At 40.1% G+C, this 18,910-nt stretch overlaps 1 protein-coding gene across 4 annotated transcripts in view; it reads right to left on the bottom strand.

The window, feature by feature from the left end:
* The window catches only part of LOC132827096 (transcriptional activator MN1-like), a 133,195-nt gene that overhangs the window by 17,178 nt on the left and 97,107 nt on the right, over positions 1–18,910 (bottom strand). Inside the window, exon 2 of one of the 4 annotated variants that reach the window (XM_060843571.1) lies at positions 5,645–7,766. The exons of the other annotated variants lie outside the window; for them this stretch is intronic. Within the exon in view, the coding sequence (XP_060699554.1) occupies positions 7,582–7,766 (185 nt within the window). The 3' untranslated portion in view covers positions 5,645–7,581. Of the gene's footprint in view, positions 1–5,644; positions 7,767–18,910 lie in introns of those variants that run through there. 4 annotated transcript variants of the gene reach the window in all.

The raw sequence follows: 18,910 nt of genomic DNA, 5'->3' as shown, positions 1-18,910 counted from the left end.
AATCACCTAATCTTGTGCCATCAGTTGGTTAGTTCATTTTAGTTCCAGTGGTTGATTAGAAAATACCTAAAATCAACCTGTTCAGAGATGTTATTACTCACCTCTGGAACAAGTGAGACTTGAAGCTAGATGTCCTGGCTCTGAAGTAGGGACATGACCACTGTGCCACAACAGCCCTTTACTGGTTGTACATGTTGATGGTTTCATTGGGATATTCTGGTCTGCTGAAATAGCTTGTTGCTTGATCTGGATTTTTCGGTTGTTTTGGTTAGTTACAGTCATTAGATAGCCAATTGGTTCTGATCTGTTTGGTTACTCTGTGGCTGAATGGATGTTAGGTCTAATGGGATTGGTTGGTTAATTGCTCATCATTTGTCTAGCTGTTTGGAAATGAGTAAGTGGGTAGCTGTCATTAATTTGTTTGTTTAACACATTGACAGTGTTCTATTTAGTTGGTTGAAGAGCTGATTGCTCATGCATTGAAGAGTTGGTTGGTTGTGACACGGTTGGGTTTCTTAGATGTGGCTTTACCATTGCTTAGTTGGACGAGACTTGTCCTGTTGACAACATTAAACTTACATTTCTGTTGTGCAGGCAATTAAAACTGCATCTCTCCCCATTTAGCTGACATGATTTATTTCTTTTTCTGCTTCTGTTAAAAAAATCATGTATCAATTAAATTTACATCTCTTTACACAAACTTGGGTTCTCATAAATATTTACAAGGAATTAAAAATGGAAAATTCCATCAGAGTACATTTTTGACAATACTTTGAGGAAAAAAAATGATTGCTTATTTGTATTTTTGTTTTCTGATTCAGAGGAGAGCAATAACATTTCTTTGTGTACGTGTTGTAACCTGCTTGATTTGAAGAAGCTAAAAGCAAAAGAAGGTGGAAGGCTAAAGGTTCTGAGGCTAACCCCTAACTGGTATTAGGATAATATATTTAATATATTAACTCCATGCAGCAGTCTTTTTGGCGTATGTTTTTCACAAAGAATTGTATCAATCATATATAAAGAGATACTTGGTGCAAATTTGGATCTATCAGTATAAAAATGAGTGAATTTTAATTTAATGAGTCAAAGGTTTTGCTAGAATTGCAAACCAAGGAATTTCATGTAAATGGACAAATTGATACTGCAGAGCATGGCTTCACCACAACTATCCTATTAACAATTGATACCTAGCAATGTTTCTTAGGTTTTATAAGTTAACGTCAGGTATCCTGAAAGACTCAGGATTGACACTCAATGCAAATGCTCTCAGCAAGGATATTAGTTGTAGAATGGGTTCAGTTTGGGACTGAATATTTTCAACCTGAAGAGTGATTTTAAACTGAAACTTACCCTCCTGGTAGAAAGTAAGTGTTGGCAATTCAAGTCCTTTACAGTCACCTATCACCCCTTCTTATTTCAATTGCTCCACCCCACCCCCAACCCCCTACCCCCCATCCAGAGCCTTTGGGGTTCTGCTGGGCATGTCACCTTTTTCAACTAAGTGGGCCACAAGGACACTTATCTAAAGCCAGGCACGTGCTCTTTACCATCTGCCTGCTGGGCTCCACAGATATTGCAACCAGACTGCAATATTTACAAGGACACTTGAGCCAGCCAACTCAGTGCATGGTTCAGGTCAATACCACTAAAGGGTAAAATTAAAATTATGCGTTTTCTCCTTTGATAGGACTGCCACTCTAAGCCCCACAAGGAAATTGCAGAGTCTGTCTGGCATTGTCTCATGCCGATTTCCATTCTGATTTAGAATTCTGCAGTCAGCATTGGACATTGTGAGCTCTGGTCATCTCTGGCACAGTTGGAAATCCCACCTGGCATCATTTAAATGAATTACAACATCCTTCGCTTCTTCATCCCAGAACAGCTGTGTTTTGAACCAGCATCAAAATTTTGTGGGTGGAATTTCACTACCAGTTAATATTGGGATCTGCGGGAGGTACAAACTTAAGCTCTCGTGTGTGTATATGAATCTTCAACAGCCCATCAGTGTTGTTCTGAAGAAAGATAATTGTTTGGAACAGGAACTTCAGAATTTATGTTAATCTGGAAGGAACAGTCTGAACTGAATACCAAAATGAAATAAAAGCAAAGGCCAATAACTTTGTCAGCATTTCACCTAAACAACCTCCAAAATATCATCTGACGCTCCCTTTACACAGTTGATCGAAGTTTCTGCATACGTTCCAGCACAGCTATAGAGACTGATCAAGAAAATCCCAATGGAAATTCCCAGTGAAAGTCTCCGTTTGTGATAGTTGGAAACCAAAACAAAAGCCTCTTTGTAATTTAAAAAAAACATTTTTCTTCCAAGAAACGCAAACACTAACATGCAAATGCCCTCAGAGATCACATGCAGAAACTAGAAGCAATGGTATCATTATATATCATGTAAAGCCATAGAGGTAATATCACACATCCAGAAACAGGAGAAAAGTCAGATTCCAAATGATGGTTAGATTGGTACAATGCAAGGTTAGCTCATGTGGTTTTTATTTTCATTTTACCAGGCCAAATTTTCACATCTAGAGGGAACTCAAAGAGCCAATGAATGGCTTTCATATTTGTGATGAATTATTCACACATACAATTAGAACTAATAAAAAGGAATTGAATGAATGAGATTTACATGGAAAATAAATTTTGGTTAAAAGTAGTACACTTACAAAAGGAGAGCCTGAACCATGATACCAAACCAAGCTGAATCACGCTGGGTTTGTCTTAGCTGTAAAGTTGTGTAAATCCTTTTAAAGGGATGTTTGGCTTTTATAAAGTAGATTATGGCCCGGTTCTCAATTCATGTCTCAGCTGCAACCAATTCCAAATATTTGAACTTCAATTATGTTATGACATTAAATATAATTGGAATACAATCCATAAAGAAAAGAGAATTAAGTTGGTACAAAGAGGGATCCCATTGTTTTAAGCATGCATATGAGCTGTTAAAGGGATACCAGCATAGAACTTAACATCAATTAATTAGGTTGATCCATTTTGATGATGTCCAGCTTGGATAAGCAGAGTCAAGCATAGTTTGACTGCTGCAAATTTGGTTGGGTCCAATCTGATTAGGCCTGGTTTGAGTAAGTCTAATGTGGTTCAGCCCTATGGGGTATTTTTGGCCCAGTTTAGTTAGGCTTGGTTTGGTTAGGCAAGCTGTGGTTTAGGTGAATTTGTACCACAGATAATTCATTTTTTTAATATATATTTTTAAATCCAGCTGCAATATTCCTTCTTTTGGGCAACATCATTAAAATTTGACTTCAGTTGCTAATCAGAAGTCAACTTGATGCCTTCACCTGGAATTATGGAACCACAAATTGCTGATTGTGAGCCACATAACCCACTGCACAGTGGAAAACAATACTCATCAATGGATAAGCAACATTCCAGTGGCTGGCTACATCAAGAGAGTGAAAATTCCAGCTCTGTCAGGAGAGGTCAAAGTGGAACTTGTCCACGTGTGCAATTGCACAGCAAAGTCACAACAAATTAGCGTCACCTTCCTGCCTCCTATTCAGTTTTAAAACATTTCTCAGACATTTCCTAAGGGTGAATTCTGTAGTCAAGGCTGAACATCCATGGCGGTTTTCACACCTGAACTTCTTTCATGGTCAAGTATTGATTTGAGAAAATGGTATTTCAGTAGCCCCAATTTAGCTTCAACAGAAATGCTTTGAGAAGAGATTTTTAAAAATATGTCAATTTGTAAAAACAAATGAGCTTTACAGAAACAGTACCTCACTGTACATTATCAATGAGCAGGGTAAAACTTTCATAATTCCAGTTTTATAACTCCACCTTCAACTACCGTCTTTGATAACTACACAATCCCTTATCCAGTTCCGATAAGGACAAAATGTAACCTTACTTTAGAACCAGTTACTGCAGTGTAAACACAAGACCTGTAGGTTTTAACATAAGACAGGATGCTGAACTCTTTATCAACGCTGTCCACTCATTAAAAATTCCTTTTGTGTTAGATGTTGCCAAAAGTCTTTTCTTTAATAGGCATGCTATTTCATTGTTATTCTGTAGGAAATTTGATTTTGTGAACACATACTTGTGACTCTCACTTATGTTTAATGAGCAGTCCCCATTCCAATATATGCATACAAATTATCATCTTAGAGACATAAAATATCATTGAAGAATTAGTGCTAACCCTTTGAAAGTAATTTCTTTTTCATAGCATTCCTTGTCAATATATTTAACTTACTGTTGTGATACAACTTCGTTACACAATCAACTTTGTGGTTTAAAAATATGCATCTCGTGTAATTATCCAAAATCTGCTGTTTACTCCAAAGGGTAGAGTGACTCAGCATATAACAACATGAAGTTACTGTTTATTCAGCAAGGTACGGGTTTTCACTGGATAATTGTACAGAATTACTGTTTATTTAGAAGTAACACGTATAACAACAAAATTTCACTTCATCATGGAACAAATTCCCAAGATGTTAATCAGATGGAATATTGGAAAGGAAAAGGTACAGTGTCAAATTTGGCAAGTTAGCAAGAAGGCTGAAAGCTTGGTCAAAAGGGTATTATTGAGAAGGATTTGCAAAATTGTGAGAAATGTTGAGAGAAATTGTTTCAGTCCAGGCTGACACAGCTGAACACTCTCCCACTGCTGGTGAGGCGAAAAGAAGAGTGGGGCACTCAGAAGGTCAGATTTTAAAGGGGGATGGGGTCAAGGCTTGCAGAGTAAACTGCAAAGATAGTATCAGGCAAAACCAGAGGGCAGGTTCATACTGGGGAATTTCAATTCAGTGTGTTGGGTGCAGTATGGTAAGAATCATGAGCAGGTTGTATTAAAAATAGCACACTATTTAACAGAGATTTGGAGAAATTTAAGAAATAATAAGAAAATTTGATGTATCGAGGCAGAAGATTGGGAGTCAAAAATAAATGTGTTTAGGAAATTAAGTGCTGAAATAAAAACAGATGGGTAAGGCTTTCAAAAGTATTAATAAGATAGTGTTGAGGCAGGTGATTTTGTGAAGATTATTTTCCTTTAATTCACAGGATACGAGGCATTATTGGCTATGGTAGCATTTATTATCCATTTCCCATCTCCCAGCGAGCAATTAAGGGTTGACTACATTGCTGTGACCACATTTGGAATCACGTGTAGGCCAACAATACCATTTGGCCATCACTTTCCCACATGAAGTAGCCTTGACAGGCAAGAGGCAAGTCTCAAACTCAGCTGTGGGCCCAGTAGGGTGGTATGCCTTTTACATGGAAAAATATACCTTCAGTAAATGTCCATTGATCAGAATGGAATCAGGAACAAGCTATGACAAAGGTCAAAAATCATGGCCTTGATATTCTGTTGGAGAAAGATTTTTTACTCATCTACAACTTAAAAACATCTGGCAGCACAGAAGAATCAACAAGTTAAGGTAAATGATGGAGAGTTAGAGCTTAGTATCATCAATATTTGCATGGAAACTAGCCTCAATATGTCACTGATAGACAACATCCAGACAAAGGGATGAAAGGGATTGAAAGATGTTGTGCAGAGTTGGAAAGAGACTGATTGCTGGAGATGTTTGAGCTGCAATGGGGAGCCATGGCTCAACTCTTGGAACTGCCTTTCTGTCTTTGTTTCTCAGTTCCAAGAGTTGAGCCATGGCTCCCCATCGCAGTGGTCCACACATACAGACAAGGTACGCAGTGATTTGCCATTTCCTTCTGTATAACCTTTACTCATGTTCACGTTACAGATGTTGGATTATCTTTGTGGTCAATGAGTATTCTAAAGGATGGGCACAAACTACAGCAGATTGGAACAATCAGAAGGGGTGGCATTGAAAGGGGTTTAACTAAAATTAAAGAGTCCTGTCCATGAAAAGTAAGCTAGGAGATATGGCTACAGAGGAGATGTGATAAGACATAGAGATCTGCATCTCCCTCTCCACACCCTGTGCCTTCAGAAATAATGTCAGGTGTTGTGATGGATAGTGTTTGGAATACCTATGGACCTACTCAAGAAAGCTTTAAACTGAAGGCAGGAAAAGCAAGAGATAAAACAGGCTGCAGTAGTATTTGACTAAGTGCTGAATGCAAGAACCAGAGATTAGGGGAATATCTGGAAAAGATGAAAAGAGGACAAGGTTAAGAAAATCTGGATGCAGAGCAGAAAGAATATGCTCTCATGAGTATTCACAGAGGGAAACCTTAAATTGTTTAGCATAGTGACAGAAAGCTATGTGTGGCAAGGAATAAGGATAGGCCATTCAACTCTTTGGACCATATTTTGCTGTTCAGTTTAATCATAGCCAACTTGTACATTAACTCTGCCTATCCAAGACAAAGAAGATTTTTGTTGGAGAAAGAGGGAGAGACAAGAGTAGAATTTCGATATAAATGGCAGCTAGTCTAAAGACTTGAGGGCCATCTTGAAGGGAAAGAAGAATTTCCACTTTTAAAAAACTCCTTTGGACAATTGCTGCATAACTATTTAATACTGCAGTTTATTCAGCAAGATAAGGATTTCTCACTTAACTATACAGAGGTAGTCCACCAGCAGGATGAGAGCTACAATGTGTAACTCTAAGACATTATTCAGCAGATTAAAGATAACAGGATTAAAATTATAAAAGAATTTATTGTGATCTTTTTTAAAAGATATTTTACGTGGGGTAGTCCTAATGATTAGCTGTGAATTTCCTTGGAGCTGCTACCCAAACTTCACAGCAAGCTGCAAGAGAGACACCAATCCTTGCACTGGATCTTATAGCAAAGTTACAACACTGAACCAGCAGCTGCTCCAAAGAAATGTTCAGCCATTGTGATTGTTGCCTGTATCCTTCTGAAAACATGTGGGTGCACCATGACCACAGCTCCTTCCAGGTTCATGTAAGCTTTACCAATGAGGTGCCAGAGCACCAGTGTCAACCTCCAAGACCATATCCATACTGATAACCTTCCGTGGAGTCCAATATTCCACCAGAATAACTGGGCAATGCCTCATAAATATTTGAAATTGTTATGAATCCTTCCAATTATTAAGCTATCATCATTAGTATGTGGCATTTCTTTGTGGTCAACTTGCAAAATATTCCTCACTTACTGCTGCACTTCCTCCACTTGTACTCCAATTTTCTAGGGCGCAACACTGAGGCAATCACATGTTTCCTTTTTAAAATTAACTGTGGGCTATGCGGAATGATTAGAAAATGGCCATTCGTGACCATTCCCTTCTGCTGTGTTTACCCGTGATCTTATCTAATCAGGTTGCTTGCCTTGTTTTGGGGGCTGGGAGATTGAAATCACAGGCCAGCTCATTGTGGACTGCAGCTATCCCACATCCAATGAGTGAGAGGGATGTTGCAGCTGGCATTTAATCAACTTCTCCAAAACCAATTGAGAAGCTTCACACCACTCACAACATTTATGACCAGGCACGGAAACGCACCTTATAAAACTTTTTTAAAAAAACATTAATGTAAAAGTCTTGTTGCCATGGTTTCAGTAACCCTTTCCAGTCCGCTTAACAAAACATGGTCTCTTTCTTTCCCTCTCTCTCTCTCTCTCTCCTTCTTGATCATCCATTTATATACAGGTCAACGCAGCTGCAAAGGTCCCAGCTCGGTAAGTGATTTCTGAATGGGAGGCCATCCACGACTGCACGGGGCTCTGTGGCTTAGAGTCAATGAGGTCAGTACTGTGGACTGAAAGATGCTGAGAGTGGCTGCCAGCTGGACCCATCGATACTTTGCTTTGGGAATTGTCCTGGGCTGTAATGGGTTAATAAATATAATTAGCAAGACAGACATAAGTACACATAGAAATCTCAGTTTTATTCAAAGCACAGTCATTTTATTTTGATCATGTTTTCTTTCGTAAATTTTAACTCGAGATGAGTGATGTTAGCTTTGGCCAATCAAATACATTCCATTCGGACAGCCTGTGACTCCAGTAGCACTCCCCGGATCAACTACAGCATATGTTTGATGGAAGGTAAAGCTCCCTTTATATTACATCATGTAGTGCTGCATTGCTCCGAGGTATGGTGCCCCAGGAGTTGCATGCAAAGTAAAGCTCTTCCAAATCCGTTCGATTCAGTCCTGGTAGGTTTGCTCTGAAATGGACTAAGCGCAAAGAAAGCATTCTCCATTCTGTCCCAACAAGATGCCTTACTCAGAGTTTGTAAAAACACTCACGTTATGGCATCTTGTGAGAGAGATTGCCAATTGGCATAAAGTTTGGTGTATTTTTGAGCTGTGGAACTGATTCCACCAAGAATGGGATTGCCGAACCACATGACAGACAAAAGATTTTTCTTCTTATAAGGTCTCAAATAATATGTCTTGTGGAAACAGGACTCAACAAATTCACAATAGCATATGTTGTTAGCTATTCTCAAGGGCAATTAGGAAGAGGCAACAAATGCTCGACTTGCCAGATGTGCTCACATCCCATGACAGAACTTTTAAAAATCTAAAAGCTCCTTGAGTTGAATGATTCACTCCTGAAATGTGGAATGAGAGTTTGATTCCCCGTTTATAGCTGCCTTTCAGCTTGTCCGCCCCTTCCCTGTATAAAGAGGGAAGAAACGGGTCAATGTTTCAGAAGTTCTCAATCTAAGTACAAGGTGTAAAGCAAGAGGGACCCATAATGACCAGAATGGAAGGGAAAATAATTGTCGGGAATCTCCTTACTGAGTTCCTCAGCAGATTATACAAAAACAGAACTGATAGGTTATAGCTGTCAGCATGGGTCTAAGCTGTGCCATTCTCCTAGTAAAAGGAAGAACAATGCTGGATGACTAAACAAAGAGATTATGCAGAGACAATAGGGAAGCATAACTTTTTAAAAGATAAAGTTAATATTTTTACACAGTATCATTAATATTCTGAGGAACAATTGAACATCCTTTGAAACATATATGAAGAACAAAAAAAGGTCTAATAATTTATGGAGTGTTTTTTTCTGACTATAGTTGGATTTTAGGAATGCACAAATGTTTCACTGCTGTGCAGGAGGGGAGTCCCAGAATTTCAATGCAATTGTGTCAGACCCCCAGCAGGGAGGTTGTGGGGGTTGGAGGGGGTGGGGGTCTCTTGTGACGTCACTCAACTCTGCATCTTGATGGATCAATCAATGAGCAGAACCTACAACCTGGGGGAGAGAAATATTTTAAAAGAAAATAGAATCCAGCACCATTTCCATGGAAACAATTGAGGTAGTTTGTATAGAAATGCCAGCTTTGACAATGTGTCATATACCTTTTGTTCTGCTAAAAGATTTAACATGACCTACTCTTCACTATCAGCCTTCCCCTAACCTCTCCCACCAAACAGCACACCCACAAACCACCCCTGCAGGCCAAATGCACAGAGCAATCATTTAGGACCCCTGTGTCTTTGTCAATCCATCATTTGGTGACAGGTCCTTCCAAGCCCTCGCTGTGGCCAGCAGCAACACCCCAGCATTACACAGAGCAACATAGCTAGCATGGGGCATTCTCTTCATTGTAAGTACAAATCCAGTTTACAAAGGTACAGCTCCATTAGTTCTGCATAAAATATATTTACACAATATTCTGACACAGCAACTCTACACATATAAGTATACGAACAATTATGTTGTAAATTTTAAATGGTAAAATGCTCTTGTTACAAAACAAATGTAGATTCATTAGCTAGACAAACAGGAAACAATGGGCACATCAAAATGAATTGACAGACGGATGGATATAAAGACAAGTCGACAGACAAATTGAATCAATAGACGTATGTCGCCCTGAGCTAGGGAAGAAGAAATTTAGTCAAGATTCCTGATTGGGCTCAAAGTTGAGTGAGGATAGCATTGATTTTAGCTGTGATGTTGACACTCCTGGCTCTCACAAGGTGAACGCATTGAGATATTGGGATGGATTTTCACAGTGAAGGTGGGAAATATAGGGATGTTTCCATTTCTCAAACTCACTTCCATGTGGAGAAGTAGATTAAAAATCACCATTTTTGTGGAACCCTTAAATGGGTTGAAGTCGGGTTTAGGAACCAATTGTAGGTCGTACTAATGGGAGATCATGGAAATTACTGTCTGCATCCCTTGTACTTTAGCCCAGGGAAAGTCAACGCTGGCAGAATGAGGCAAACTAAAGAACCACAAAACAACTTTAACCTGTTAGTATATCCAATTTAGCAGTAACAACTCCTGGCAGCAGTGTGCAGTCTGCTGTCATTCTGAACACGAGTGTTTAATTACAATAAGGAGGACTTCTCCCCATACCCATCATCCTGACATTCTGTGAAAAGAAGTGATTTATGTTTTTCCAAGAAGAAAATACAGTCATGAGTCAGACAAATGTTTTAAAATTATAACGGAAAAAGGATTGTTCTTTTTTTGCCGACTTTCAGCACAAACTGTTCTTGGCTGTTCTCAGGACTCTGTCCCTTGTAATAACATTACCCAACAGCACAACATGTCCTACTGAAGGACATCTCCCCACTCAGACAGAGACAGTGAGGAATTCAAAAACACTCTGATGGCAAGGCAGCAATTCACTCATCTGGAAACAAGCTTTACATCTAGAAATTAACCTTAATTGTGTGCTTGCAATAGAATATAGTTGGGCCAAGCTTCACTCTTAGATATGAGTATACATGAGAGATACATAAGTGAAGCTGATGCTCTAGTGTGCCACTGAATTAATGCTCCACTGTTTGAGTTGGTCTACTTGTAGGAAAGATACAAAAAAACAAAAATACTGCTAGTATCGGAATGGCCCTTCTTGATATTAACCTAAGAACCTTGCTTAAGTCCATATAAAGACACTACTACAGAATTTAAGATTTGCCAAGGTAACATTCTTCACTGAAGGTACATCAGAACATGGATTTTACATGCCAGTGTTACTGTGCTTTTACCCTTCCTTACTTTATTTGGACAGGGTTATTATTGCGCTCATGATGACCTTCCAAAGTTATTATCACTACATTTAGAAGCTTACTGTCGTGTAAGGTGATGGTTCTGAAAGGGTTAACATTGGAGACTGGTTCAGACTTGATCCAATTCGATAATGTCATTTCATTTTGGTGGAGAATTGAGGAGTCCAGCTTGAGGCACCAAGGGGTCAAATGTGAAATCCCTGGCTCCTGATAGTCACAGTAATTATGTCCAACTAGCCAATGTAACTCATATCTTTGCTAGCATGCCATGAATGACAATTTATTGTTCTGATAAGTGACTCTTCTTGTTATGACACACTATTAGTTTATCATCTATCAGATCTAACCAAACAGACTATTGGACTCAGTATTGAATTGAATATTGAGAGGGCTCTTATGGTGTAGTGGTAGTGTCCCAACTCTGAGCCTGAAGGCCCAGGTCATGCCCTACCTGCTTCAGAGGTATTTAATTACATCTCTGCTCAGGTTAATTAGGAAATAACTAGAAAGGCTCATTGAAGAGTGATGCAGTGATGGTGTTCCTACCTCTGAGCCAAAAGGCTCAAGTTCAACCTTCTCCAGAGGTGTGTAATACCATTCTGAACAGGTTAATTAGAACATATCTAGATAGGAGGATTGGTGGCACCATTCTATTCAATGATTAGCTGGTAATATTTAGTTCTGCAGACATCTGATATTTAGCTCCTGGGGACAGAAATATGTCAGAATCAGTGCGGATGCTGGAAGGTTAGGCCACCAAAACACTATCCCTGCAAATGGGGAGGTATGGCTGTCTGATGAGTCTCAATGACCTCACTGCTTTTACACCTCACTTTCTTCTGCTCTTTCCCATTGACACAAATATAGGAAAGTCCCAAATGATTATGCCATCATCTCCTCTGCTGATTGATTAAAGCTATGAAAAGGAACATTGCTAAAACTGACAGCACGATTTTGATGAGAAAAGGGAAACGATTAATTGGAAATAAAGTTTTCTCAATTTAAATACCTCTTCAATTACACCTCTGCTTGGCAACTCTGAACACCTCATATCAGAATACAAGCAAAATACTGTGCATGCTGGAAATCAGCTAGAAAAACAAAAAGTGCTGGTAAATGTGAAGACAGACTCAATGCTAACATTTAAAGACTTTTTCAAGAGAAAGGTCACATTCAATTTGAAACATTAACTTGGTTTGTCTCTTCATAGGCGCTGCCAGATCTTTTGAGACTTTTTCCAACACTTTCTGCTTTTACCTTTGTGACCAGCATCTGTCGGGATCACATGGCAAAATGGGCAGGAGACATGGCAGCAGCACTGAAAGGCAACTCATACATTTTGGAGGCCACTCACCTTAATCATGGTAGAAAATCATGAAGGGGTTTCTTGGGACATTTTATTTTCCAAATTGATGTGGTAACAGCACAAAAAGTGAGCATCATCAACTGCAATCCCCCATACCCCCACATTCCTCCTCCCTCTGCCCCCACCACCCATACAACACTAATGCCACCCACCACCCATACAACATTAATGCCATCCCACCTCCACCTTCCACAGTCCAGTACAAAAATAGCTACATTGGTCGCTTGTCATTATTTGGCTCTTTCTACATGTAATACAGCCACTATCCTCTACATATAACAAGTTATTCCACTTGGTAATTCATTATATGCAAAGGTTTAAAATGTTTGGGAAATGAGCTATTGCCTCCTAATCAGGTGAAGAGCCAGATACATGGTGTAAATTAGACAGAGGAAAAGGTGACACAGGCTTCAGGGATACATTTGGATTACAAAGAGTTGAGCATTTTGTCACGAAATGAGCCTTAGTCGATGTGCCCTGGTGTGGAATTTGCACTGCAAACTCAGGCAGACAATTTTGATTCCACAGACTAAATTTAATTTCAACAGAATCCTGCTTTTGCTCAATAAGAAAAAAAACATATGGTTGTTGTCAGTGTATCCTTTAAAGATGGGTCATTCATCCCTTTGTGCCCTTACTGCTTTCTGGCAACAGAGCCTCAGAAGGCCTACAGAACCTGACAGCACAGACAGCTTCTCCAGGCTTTACTAATAGGTCAGAGAAAGCTCGCAAAGGCTGCCTTTAATGGAAAACACCTGACGAAAACAGGCAGCGGCTTCAAGTGAACAAGAAATCAGAGCAATAAGAGTCCAAAATACACCAAATAGTACATCTGGAAGCAATGTACATAGCACTGTCCTCTTTATAAGACTGTTTCCCCTCTAGCACTACCATCTTGATTGTACTCTCCTCTGTAATGCTCTCTCCTCCTGACACTACTCTATCTATACCATAACCTACTCTATAGTACTCTTTCTTTTATTACACTACTTTCATTCTAACGTGACCTTCTCTGCAGCAATTCCCTCTCCATAGTTCTCTAGTCTGTAAACTCTTCTCTCTCTACAAAACTCTCTTAACTGCATTCATTTCTCCCTGTTATAGCAATACTCTAGAGATAGCTGTAGTGAACACGATGTTATAGAGGGGAGTGTTACAGCACTGCCCCTCTATGATTCCATTTCTATTTGATACCAAGGGTGGGATTTAATGTTGAAAGTAGTGACTCTGCCCACCAGTTGAACAGTTAAAGTAAACCCATTTCCTCCAACCCTGGATACCATGAATCCAGTTTATGTGATTCAGGCAATTGACTGCCTGAAGCCATGTTTACTGCTGAGGGGAAGATGTGTGGTTGATTGTGGGGACAGCAGAAGTAACAGGGGCACTGTATTAAGAAGGGGCGGTCTTTGCTGCAATGGTCGAACACAGGGTGTTGGATCAGGAGACATTCCTTCCCTCAGCCCCAAGGTGAAAGGACCAGGGCATCAAGAGCCCAAGTATAAATCACAAGAAGCTAGTGCACAAGTACAGAATGTAACTTAAACACCATTTTGAATTACTGACCTTTATCTGCAGGGGGCTACAATGCAAAATTTCAGAAATGGTGCTTCAATTTTGCAGATCCTTGGTTAGACCCAATCTGGAACTCTCCACTCGGTTTTCCACATTACCCATAAGGAAGGTTAGATTGAATTTTCAGGATGTCCAATAGACACTCATCTGAATGATACCATGGTACAAAGGGTTAATCTTTGAGGACAGTTTGCATAAATTTGATGGGGTATTCTACTGTGTCGAGAAGAGGGATGATCGAATCGAGATGCTATGTCTATGCTCAGGTTATCCAGAACAAGATGGCAATGTCTGAAAATGAGAGTTAGGCTGGTATGGAATGAAGTTAGGATGCACTTTTTCACATAAAGAGTAGCAAAAATTGCATTTATTATGTACCTACATCACCATAATTCCCACCCATGTGAAAAATGTTTAAAAGCTTTTAAAAATCCTGGTTCTCTGGTAGATTAACCCCTACCCATTCAGGTAGCTTCTATTGTTCCAACTTTAAAATCAAAATCCAAGGCCTCACAAGCTGTTTGCTTTATTGGCTTTTGAGCAGACAGCTCAGCACCTCTGTTGCAACCTTCCCTCACACAAAAAAATGACAATACACTGGATCATCAGAGGCTGAGAGATAACCTTACAGAGGTTTATAAAATCATGAGAAGCACATGGACAGGGTAAATAGACAAGATCTTTTCCCTGGGATGATGGTATCCAGAACTGGAGGGCATAGGTTTAGAGTGAGAGGGAAAACTTTTAAAAGCTACCTAAGGGGCAACGTTTTCTTGCAAAAGGTGGTGCACGTATGGAATGAGCTGCCAGAGAAAGTGGTGGAGGTGGGTGCAATTACAACATTGAAAATGCACCTGGATGGATATTTGAATAGGAAGGGTTTACACGGATGTAGGCCAATGGGACTAGATTAGGTTAGGATACCTGATTGACATGGACGAGTTGACTAAAGGGTCTGTTTCTGTGGAGAACAGGTACACCATTGACCGTTCTCAGAATAAAGGATCATAAGACTTGTCAGGACTATAGCTGTTGACATGAGAATTATTTTGTCAACTAGAGACCACATGTACGTTCAATGTATTGCAGCCTCTTTTCTGTTCTGGAATAGGTTGACTTTGGGGAAGAGGCTAGTAAAGTCATATATGTGCAGTCCATTTTGTCCCATACTTGTGAAATCCCAACTTTTACTAGAATCAAGAATTATTTCTTCTCATTAGCTGCTTTCTATTAGAAAGTTACTGAAACACAAGCAGTAGCAGTTGTTCAGTGAGCTGTTTGATATAAGCTTACATTGAAGATTCTGGAGGTACCACTGAGATATCCCTCAGTTGCATGCAGGTGGTCATGAACACCAAAGCACAGTATGTAGGCACCAGGATAGCCTTCAGACAATCCCAGAGAGATGCACCTGGTCCTATAGGTGCATAACTAAGACTAGATGTGAAGCAACTATACCTGTTAGAGTCAAATTGTTACAACATTCTCCTCCAAATTCAACAAAGCTGAGAAGGATACTCAAAAGAATTCCTATATTCTAATTTTTCATTGAAACAATCAAATTTGTTACCGCTAAAGATCTAGATGAGAAATACAAAACTCAGCTGGATGCAATATGGTGAATTCAGAAGGCAATATCTGTCATCCTTTTGAGCACAGTTCAATTTTGGGAGTATTCGCTCAATTTTAGGAGTATCGTATTTGGCCAAGACGGTTATAAAGTAATTAAGTTTGGCTCTCAGTAATCTATTCTTTAAATCTAATTTATAAAGTGACCATGGGTTTAATGCAGCTGGGGCTGACCTAGCTAGTCCATGGTTTTCAATTGGACTATTGTAGGATGGACATTCATTTCCCGTTTAAAATATGTTTACTAGTTTACACTAGTGTGCTCATTTTACTAATGTGCTATTCAAAACCACTTCTCAATAATCGCCCCTCTGAAAATAATTTGGGGGAGCCTGTGACTTTTTTTTTCAAAACTGCTCACCCACTTGATAATGGGTTCATTGGTCTTGCAGGATAGAAAGGTTGCCTGCAGTTTTCTGTTTGCTCTGAGCTCTCCCATTATGGGTTTCCAATAAAAGCATTATTTGTGCCTGTGAGTAGAGTAGTATCCAAGCCGTAACAATTTAAAAAAGGAAGACATCTTACATCATTACTTGCACAACACTGCACATGTAGACCAAACTCCTCCAACACAACACTGCTGGTCTAGCCAATGACATGCAATAAGCTATCACTTTTAAATTATGGCCTATTCCCACTCAGTGGAAGAACTATTTGAGTTTTGTCAAAAACTCAAATTCTTCCCAAGAAATTAAGTAGCTGCCCAAGCCCCCGTCAGATTTCATCACATTTAAGCATCTGCAGCAGTCTCTAGCCAAGGGCAATACTGTAAATTAAAGGACTAACAGAGAATCCACTGGGAAGTCGACATCTAATAAAATGAAGACTAAACTCCCAAAGGAGTCAGACCGGGATGAAGATACCTCATATCTAATGAGCACAGAGCAGTTACCAGAAGCAACAGAACCAGGGCCACTACTCCAGCATACACAATTCGCATTTTTTTAAATTCATTTCTTTCCCTGAATAAAAGTATTAGATGATTTTGTTACCTCTGAAAAACACACTCCTAAAGCATCTCTTTACTTAACCCAGTTATAGGAATTGCATTTCTCACTTGATTATCTTTGTCAAAGATGAGCCAGTTATACATGGATACAACAGACTAACATAAACACAGACCTACACATCACAACACACCTTACAGCTCAGACACAAATCTTTCTGTAATATACAAATTAGATAACCCTTACTTTACTAACAAAGTGGCAGCTCCACACAGTTACACAGTAAGTAACCCTTACTCTACTAAATAAACATGTTACAAACAGCTAAACCATCTCCTAACTACAGTAGCAGAGGATATAGTGCCTCAGCTGGACCATTTTGTTGAGATGCCGTTGTGGATGCAGTCCAGCATAACACAATTACAATCTGTGGAATGTAAATGATCTGTTTTTAGGAACGTTTTATCCAGCTGATGTAACTCATGCACTGGTTGAAGTTGATTGCTGCATATTTGCTCTGTATCTAGCTTAGGAACGAGACTATTGACAGCCCGCTGTTTCTACTGAGCTAAATTTAAGGAGCAAGATGCATGCCTTGAGAATATTTCTGTAACAAGTCCAACTTCCACGGTGCTCATCATTTAAATAAACTGCAGCTCTCCACGTTCAGTGAAGTATGCTTCCATGAGATCCTCTTGTTTTCCAATTTTTTTTGCTTGTTCTTCTCTCCTTCCCTAGAGGTTCTGAGTCATACTACAGCCACTGTTCCATAGTGCCAAGATTTGTACCATTCCTTCCCCTGCATCCTCCACACCAAGTTTCACACAGTCAGGCTGCTTTGAAAAGCCAGTCAAAATGGAGACTTGGCTCCAGTTGCTTTGGCAAGGCAAAAAAAGGCAAGAACCATTGGAATGACAAGCCCATTGTTTTATCCCATGAACCCTCAGGCATTGTAAGTAGCTGACCATTCTTTTCTCCTACTGCCGGACCCCACGTCTCATTCTGCGCCATCAAATCGTTGAAGAATCATAGACATTCAGGACACAAAAATATGCTTTTCCGGCCATCTGTCCATGCTGTTTGAAAAATATCAATCTAGCCTCGTCCCGTTTCTAGCTCACAGTTCATAGTCTTGTCAGTTATTGCACTAAAAGTGCATATGCAAATGCTTTTTAAAAACATGGTGATTTTTGTCTCTTTTAAGCAGTGAGAACAAGATCCTCCACTATACTTTGGGTGAAAACATTTCTCCACAATTCCTCCTCCTGTTGCAATGCCTTTTGATCCACGGTGGCGCAGTGGTTAGCACTGCTGCCTCACAGCGCCAAAGACCCGGGTTCAATTCCCACCTCAGGCAGCTGTCTGTGTGGCGCTTGCACATTCTCCCCGTGTCTGCGTGGGTTTCTTCCAGGTGCTGCGGTTTCCTCCCACAGTCCCAAGGTGTGCAGGCTAGGTGAATTGGCCATGCTAAATTGCCTGTAGTGTTAGGTGTAGGGGAATGGGTATGGGTGGCTTGCTCTTTGGAGGGTCGGTGTGGACTTGTTGGGTCGAAAGGCCTGCTTCCACACTGTAAGTAATCTAATCTAAATGAGTACCATGAAAGCCTGAAAGGGATGGAGTTCAACTGGCGTGTGACTTTTTCTGGGAAGATCCTCATTTACAGGCCCCTGTCATGGTAGTGCCTACCAGCATTTTAGCATTAATTCTTTCATCCATTTCTTTAAATGCATAAGCCTGGTTAGTCACCTACAAAGGGGACGGGTCATAGAGTCATAGACATGTACAGCATGAAAACAGACCCTTCGGTCCAACCCGTCCATGCTGAACAGATATCCCAAACTCATCTAGTCCCACCTGCCAGCACCCGGCCCATATCCCTCCAAACCCTTCCTATTCATATACCCATCGAAATGCCTCTTAAATGTTGCAATTGTTCCAGCCTCCACCACGTCCTCTGGCAGCTCATTCCATATACGTACCACCTTCTGCATGAGAAAGTTGCCCCTTAGGTCGCTTTTATATCTTTCCCCTCTCACCCTAAACCTATGCCCTCTAGTTCTGGACTCCCCAACCCCTGAGAAAAGACTTTGCTTATTTATCCTATCCATGCCCTTCATAATTTTGTAAACCTCTATAAAGGTCACCCCTCAGCCTCCGACACTCCAGGAAAAACAGCCCCAGCCTGTTCAGCCTCTCCCTGTAGCTCAGACCTCCAACCCTGGCAACATCCTTGTAAATTTTTTCTGAACCATTTCAAGTTTCACAACATCTTTCCGAATGGAAGGAGACCAGAATTGCACGCAATATTCCAACAGTGACCTAAACAATGTCCTGTACAGCCGCAACATGACCTCCCAACTCCTGTACTCAATACTCTGACCAATAAAGGAAAGCATACCAAATGCCTTATTCACTATCCTATCTACCTGCAAATCCACTTTCAAGGAGCTATGAACCTGTACTCCAAG

This window comes from Hemiscyllium ocellatum, chromosome 24 (assembly GCF_020745735.1).
Source record: "Hemiscyllium ocellatum isolate sHemOce1 chromosome 24, sHemOce1.pat.X.cur, whole genome shotgun sequence".
NCBI classification, from domain to species: Eukaryota; Metazoa; Chordata; class Chondrichthyes; order Orectolobiformes; family Hemiscylliidae; genus Hemiscyllium; species Hemiscyllium ocellatum.
Note: the sequence above shows the minus strand (reverse complement) of the source record. Positions and strands in the feature narration are given on the sequence as shown.